A 7,258-nucleotide genomic window follows, 5' to 3' on the forward strand; every position below is an offset into this window, starting at 1 on the left:
GATCAAGGGATGGACATCACCTTCCCTGTGGCCTCAGTGCTGTTCCCGGCTTGGACATCCCTGCTCTGAGAGCCAGACAGAGGTGAAAGAACATTCCTTTGTCCAGTGAGAAATTCTTGCCTCACTATTGATTAGGTAAATTGTTTGGATTATCCAAACCTTGTCTACCTGTTCAGTGCATTCATTATCTATTGACGTGTCTCCTTCTGAATGCTTAAGATCTCATATTTTATGCAACCTTTTATTTCTGGCAGCCTATGCACAGATGCTGTTCTGTCTTCAGCTCTGTTACAAAAAGAGTAATTTCACGTAACATAAGGAGGCTATAGCATAGCTCTGAACTTCTATTGCTGCTATTAAACAGCATTTTAGGGAAAAAAAATCAAATTAAATTAACTGATATCTAAACCAACGAAAAGACTGAAAGATTGAACAGATCAAGTTATCAGAGCATTGCTAATATATTACCTCAACTAAACAACTACTTTATTCAGAACATTAATATTGAAAGCACTAAACAAATCCAAGAATAGCTCTAAATCTGACAAATATATAAATTTGTAGCACTTGATCCTACCAGACAATAACTTTGATTAAGACACAATTTCCCTACTCAATTCCAGGATTTTGAGTCTCCATGCCTCATACATTTTTGAGATTAATGGGCCTGATCCCAACATATACTCAATTCCTACTGAAAGTAATGCTTTGTGCACAAAAAGCAGAAGAATGCCTCTCCTCCTTTTACTGATCTCTTTTTTTTTTTTTTGGAGGGGGTAATGATGGTCTTCAGCATATAGAGAAAGACATCCTACATTTCACTGAAACAATGAACACACACCAACTAAAAGCTTATTAAACAGAGAAAACTGTTAGAAACTTTATTCCCACACCAAAACAGCAGTCCCAAACGCTGATGACCTTTGGGCACTAGTTCTGCACCAACACTGCACACGCTTCACAGTCCAGCTTCCAGAGAAACACCTCCTCCACATCAACCTGAAACTCTTCATTTTCTCTGCTCCTGTTGCCAATGTCAGCGGGCTGAAATAATTTATTTCTGATGGCAGAAATAAATCCTTCCCCTGTAAGTTTTTGTTCCCCACCAACAGGACCCCGGCCCTCGCACACGGCGCTGCAGGCAGTGGGTTTCAGAGCACCCCAAGGCAGATCTGCTTGAGCAAGTGCAAACCGTGCTTGCACAAAGCAAACCTGTGCTAATTTGAGTACTCCTTCAAATTTCCTTTGAGACTTTTACTAGTTACGAATTTTCCAAACATGACTTCAGTGTTCACAGACTTCCGAGAGTTAAGTATGATCAATAGCACTCCGGGAAAATAAAAACCAACAAACCTCCCCTTGTAGCAAAACTTCAGTTTGCATTCTGATGCTCTTGGGCCCCATTCTTGCTAAGTGTGTGCCCTCTGAATGCCCTATCACAAACCTCAAACAACAGCACTTATAATGAGCTGCTGAAACATTTTATTGCTCTTATTCCAAATCTAAATACGAGTTTCTTTTTCATGCATACTAAAATGTTCATAACAAATCTTTGAAGGAAAAGAACCTTGCTTCATTTCCTTAGCAATTCTTCCTGCCTATTTTAAACAATCTCAAAGTTCACACTCAAGAAGGAAATATTTTCTAAGCTGAACTCCCTATTCAAACACCAGTTGATCTTAGTGGTATCAAAACTGCATCTCAAGTTAGGATAAAAAACCAAACCCCCAAACCCCCATCTTGTTCCTTTACTTTTCTTGTCATTCCTTTACTTCTCCTGTCAACAGGAAAAGGTTGCTGTAAGGTGAGCAAGTCAGCTCATCTTAGAGAGGATACAGCTACCTCTAAGGGATGCCTTTGAAAAACTGAGCAGATCTGACTGAAAAAACGGGCAAATCCTATCTTTGAACAGCCAAAATCATGTGAATGAGATCTCTACTATCTTTGTCTCTGCTCAGACACAACTGTCTACAATTAATCTCTGATAAGAGTTATTTTGGAGGCTGTTGCTGTATCCTTTGTCAAGACAGGGAGTCCCGAACTGGATGTCATATAAACGTTGAGAACTAACTCCTCTTGCTCCCGTTATTTCATTTCCCCTGGGTTTCCAAGACCTTCCTACAGTGTGAGACCTTTTCTGTCCTTTCTGGAAAGGACCTGGTTTACATATGCATCTTTATCACTGACTGCCATATCCAGTATGGGAAGATTTGCAAAATGACAGCAAACTCTTCTCTGCTCCTGAAGAAACACTGGCTGAGGAAGAAGTCACTGGTTTGCCAAAGGGAACTGAGGGGACAGAGGTAAATTCTACACAAGGCAAAATCTCTACAAAGGACCCCTAAAGTTAACTAATTCAGAGTAAAGATGCCAACACTTGTAATGCTTCTTTTGATCACTGCTGGGAGGAAATTCCAATTGTTATTGCCATATAGCCCCATGTAAGCACCTATTATAAAGTATGATGATTTTCTGCAAATTGCCACAAGCTGTGGAATTTCATTATTAAAAGGAAAGATGCATTTATGTAAGCTGCATTCCCCTGTAGTTTGTGTTTACAGCTTTGAACATTATAAGTCTGTTTTGGCAATGAGCCATCACATGCAATTTGCCAGACCCCCAGCTGACGTGGATAGGGCTAATTCTCTGGATTATTAGTAAGGTTTTTCCACAAAGAGAAGCCCTGAGTCCCAGCTCTAACAGCTTTGCAGGTGTAGTCTCACAGACCTTGTTTTACTTTTATGCTGTCATGGCATGGAGCTGTTACACTGGCACAGGACAAACTCCTCCAGAAATCTGATACTCTGATGTTTTCAATCAGAGCACCAAAAGCTCATTTTCCTTTTGTAAAATGAGGGTAATATCTCTGCAACACTTCCCCACACGTTCCTCCAAGCGGGATGATGCAGTGGAAGCTCCTCGAGGGACCCACCATGCCCAGAAAAGCTCATGGCATTTCTATCACTGCCAGCACTCATTCCACACCAGCATGGCCAGCAATGCTTGGAGACCTGTTTGCATCTTGCCACCTCTCAGCTTTGTGCAGATGAGCCTTTTGCACTGTACACCATGCAAAATATCTGTGCAGGAAGAGATACAAACCTAGAGTAATGTGAGGAGCAAAATACTGAGATGTACCAGTTGGCTTGTCTACAACAAGGTACTCAAATGGCCAACACAAGCAAACCTATTGCTGCCTTTCTCTTAGAAGCAACAGGAAATTTCTTAATAACTGCCCTTGCACTGACACTGAGAAGCTAAATCCCCTGTGTGACCCTTGGGAGGCACACTCCTGAGTTATGGTGAGGCATGCCTGGGACAGAATCACAGCACACCACAAAGGCTTCTGTGAAGGTGAGCGACCTTCTCAGGTGCCCCAGCAGCAAGTTGCATCACATCCACTATAAGAAAAAGGCAATCTAAAGGTAATCCACCACTGAGCAACTGATGTAGTAACAAATGTGTCCTTGCCCAGAAGGTCCCATCAGCTCCGACTACCACGCTGGCCTTGCTCAGCCATGGGTATGCCATGGGTATGCCATGGGTATGCCATGGGTATGCCATGGGTATGGCACGGGTATGCCATGGGTATGGCACGGGTATGCCATGGGTATGGCATGGGTATGGCATGGGTATGCCATGGGTATGGCACGGGTATGGTACGGGTATGCCATGGGTATGGTACAGGTATGGCACGGGTATGGCACGGGTATGCCATGGGTATGGCACGGGTATGCCATGGGTATGCCATGGGTATGGCACGGGTATGGCACGGGTATGGTACGGGTATGCCATGGGTATGGTACAGGTATGCCATGGGTATGGTACAGGTATGCCATGGGTATGGCACGGGTATGCCATGGGTATGGCACGGGTATGCCATGGGTATGCCATGGGTATGCCACGGGTATGCCACGGGTATGCCACGGGTATGCCATGGGTATGCCATGGGTATGGCACAGGTATGGCATGGGTATGCCATGGGTATGGCACAGGTATGGCACGGGTATGCCATGGGTATGCCACCACCACTCCAGTGCCAAGAGCAGGAAGAACTTGAAGAGCCACAGGGAAACTATGTGCCTGCTGCTCTGTAAAATATGAGAACTGGGTTGAAATGCATTAGATTTCCAAATGGTCCTCTTACTTCTGATTGGATATCAGATCTATGGACAGTTTTACTGAGAACTCAGTGAGCTACCACTTTATATCGTTTAATAATGAACAGATACACTCTGTCATGTTGCATTTGCCTGAGACCAAATGCAACACAAGAGGTAAGAAACCCCGAGGAAGTTGAGGTGGCACTGCAGGAAGAAGCTTTACCTGTATCAGTGACAAGGAGAAATGCAGTCTGTGCTGTCAGCACAACAGCACAGTCACCCACCGTCACCTTCACAGGCAAGCAGCAGCTTCTTTTAGCTCAAGTATTCCAAGGCTATTTCAGCATAACATACTGAAGTACCTCTCCCATAAATAAACTTCACGAACACCAATGACAACACAGAGACAGTTCAGATACTGATAAACCTGATGGTACTGAGCAAAACAGTTCAGCCTGAAATTGTTAATATTTAATGTGCTGGTAAATGAATAGAGTATCATCTCTCTTCACAAAAAGTAGTTTTTTTGGCCTTTTCTCTCTTTAAATCCAACCTAAGCTTTTCTAGTCAAAACTGCAGCCATATATAAAAGCACTACATGGCTCAGTTGAATTTTTCCCAGGAGAGCAGTACCTTTAAAAAAAAGGGTATGAGTGATAGCAAAAAAACCCTTCCTCAAATACAGTTCAATTTATCTCCATTATTTTCCTTTCATAAACCCAGCTAAAACTGCTGAACAAAGTCAAGCTGAGTAACAGCTGGATAGAGTTTTGTACTATCACCCTAAAAATGAATTCTCCAAACGCAACACAGCAGGAGCAGCACTTCTTGAGGTCTCGGGCAACAGTAACTGGAGGCCCTCCAAGGACTTCCAAACACTACAAGATAGAGAGCAGTTTGAACCAAAACACTTGGAAAACACTTTGGATACTTAAGGGGGAAGGGAAAAAAAGGCACACAGACCTTCCACACAGCCAGAGGATGACAAAGTGAAAAACTCAAGTTTGGCCTGGGGAAGACATTTGTTGCACCACTCAAAAAAACCTATCAAGTATTTTGCCTTTAAGTCTTAACAGTAAAAGTGCAATAAATAAATTTTTAACAGTTACAGATATTTAAGTTGGAAACTAGCACAGAACCCAAGCAGTAACCCACAAATACTAAACAGTGATTTCATACATGTGAAATAAGAAATAATACTTGAAGATAAGACTGTAAAACTTTCTGAAATTCCTGAAACAGAACGGTTATCAAATGCAAACGTTTCATGAATTAGGATATGGTTAAGTGCTTATACAGCTCTCTCCAGAACAGTATTTCAAAATCTGACAGCCATTACCTAAATAAGAGAAAGGCATGAACCCCATTCATAGAAGGAAGACAGAGACTGGAAGAGCTGAAAGGATTTGATGGAAACCATGCAGAGCAAATAGTCCTGTGGAAAGGGAAACCACCTCTTGGAGATTAAAGCCTGGATCACAAAGCTGTATTTCTCCTTCCTGCATGAAGTCCTACTTTTTTTTTGCTCAGGTTTTATATGCACTGGTGGTAGCATTTTTCAGTTTGCAGCTCTAAAATCTGCACAGTCCCCTTCTATTTGAAACCTCCACCATTAAATGTGGCTGGAAATTACAATTTTGACCTTGCAGCACTATAACACAGGTACACCATTCAATAATGTCCAATTTCACACAAGAAGGGAACACATGCTGGGAGCAGATGCTCCAGGTCTAATAAAGGCATTTGCCAACTCTGAAATCTAAGTCAGCATCCATAAAAGAACCAAATAAACAAAGATTAGATACCAAGTTCATTACTAACTAGATCAAGTCTCTTTTGAGGGGAAGATTACACTCCACAGTGCCTATGGATACTTCTACTGCTCACGGGCAGAACTCCACATGCAACAAGGCAAACCCTTAAAAGATGCAAGCTTCACTTTTCCACACCCCCTGAAAATGGGGTGAAAATATCAGTTTGAGATGAGATACTAAAAAAAAAAAAACAACCCACAAGTAAATAAGAAAGATACCACGTTATTGCAAAGCTGTAGTTTTCCCCAAGACAGTTTGCAGGATGTGAATTCTGACCTATTTTAAATGCTGACAATAGCATTTTAGAAGTCTGATGACTGCATTTTAAAACCTTTACAAACACACACGGGAGGGGGGTGGAGGGAAGCAGAGCTTAAATGTAAAGTGAAAATTCACATTGCCTTTTAAGAGTCCAATGAATACTTTAACTCCTACATCCACAGTCAAGTCTGCTCACTGGGAAAGGTGAGATGTAAGAACAGGGCTGTGCTGGCAGCTCTAGAACTGTTCGTACCTGCAGTGCCCTACACAGCCTCGCTCTTACTCATGCGTGAATTTTTCCAAACGTTTTTCCAACTACATGTATTGGACTGATTTAGTGACAAAAACACAAGACGACATGGATTAACTACTCTGTCCTTTAAAGCAGCTTCCTGAAACAAATTTGAACACTTTCAGTTATTAAACAGCAAAACCTGTTCACGGCAACTCCTTTGTTCTGCAGCCCCGTGCTCCCAGCGAGGCTCCAGGTGTGCCGCTGGAACCGCTAAGGCCGTTCAGCCCAGCCCAGCCCAGCCCAGCCCAGCCCAGCCCAGCCGCAGGTTCCGCGGCCCCCTCCCACACGCCCCCGGCCCAGCGCCGAGGCTGCCCCGACCCCAGGAGCGGCATCGCTGCCGTGCCAGCGGCCCCGGCCGGCCCCGCCGCGCCCCGCGGCCGAGCCTTTGTGTCTGTGCCGGCGAGAACAAAGGCGGGGCCGCTCCCGAGCTGGCGCGGCTCTGCCGGGACCCCCGGCACGCACCCACCTTCGAGAGCTGCCTGCGGAGGCTGAAGCGCTGCACCATGGTCCGCCGGGGGCCGGGCGGGCAGGGGCCGGCAGCTCAGCGGGGGCTGCGCATCCTCGGGTACCGCGGCCGGCCCCGCGTCCTGGCCCCGCACTGCCCCGAGCAGCGCCCGGCCGGGGTGGGCAGGGCAGGGTAGGGCAGGGCAGGGCAGGGCAGGGCAGGGCAGGGCACTCCCACCGCGGGGGGCGGGCACTGGCACACCCGCCCCGCCCCGCACACCCGCCCCCCACACCCGCCCCGCACACCCGCCCCGCACACCCGCCCCGCACACCCGCCCCGC

At 45.4% G+C, this 7,258-nt stretch overlaps 1 protein-coding gene across 3 annotated transcripts in view; it reads right to left on the reverse strand.

Moving 5' to 3' along the window:
• Positions 1-7,258, reverse strand: part of TMCC1 (transmembrane and coiled-coil domain family 1) — a 61,713-nt gene that overhangs the window by 44,603 nt on the left and 9,852 nt on the right. The window contains exon 1 of one of the 3 annotated variants that reach the window (XM_027640173.1): positions 6,940-6,993. The exons of the other annotated variants lie outside the window; for them this stretch is intronic. Within the exon in view, the coding sequence (XP_027495974.1) occupies positions 6,940-6,978 (39 nt within the window). The 5' untranslated portion in view covers positions 6,979-6,993. Of the gene's footprint in view, positions 1-6,939; positions 6,994-7,258 lie in introns of those variants that run through there. 3 annotated transcript variants of the gene reach the window in all.

Source organism: Corapipo altera, unplaced genomic scaffold (assembly GCF_003945725.1).
Source record: "Corapipo altera isolate COAL_440 unplaced genomic scaffold, ASM394572v1 55, whole genome shotgun sequence".
NCBI classification, from domain to species: domain Eukaryota; kingdom Metazoa; phylum Chordata; class Aves; order Passeriformes; family Pipridae; genus Corapipo; species Corapipo altera.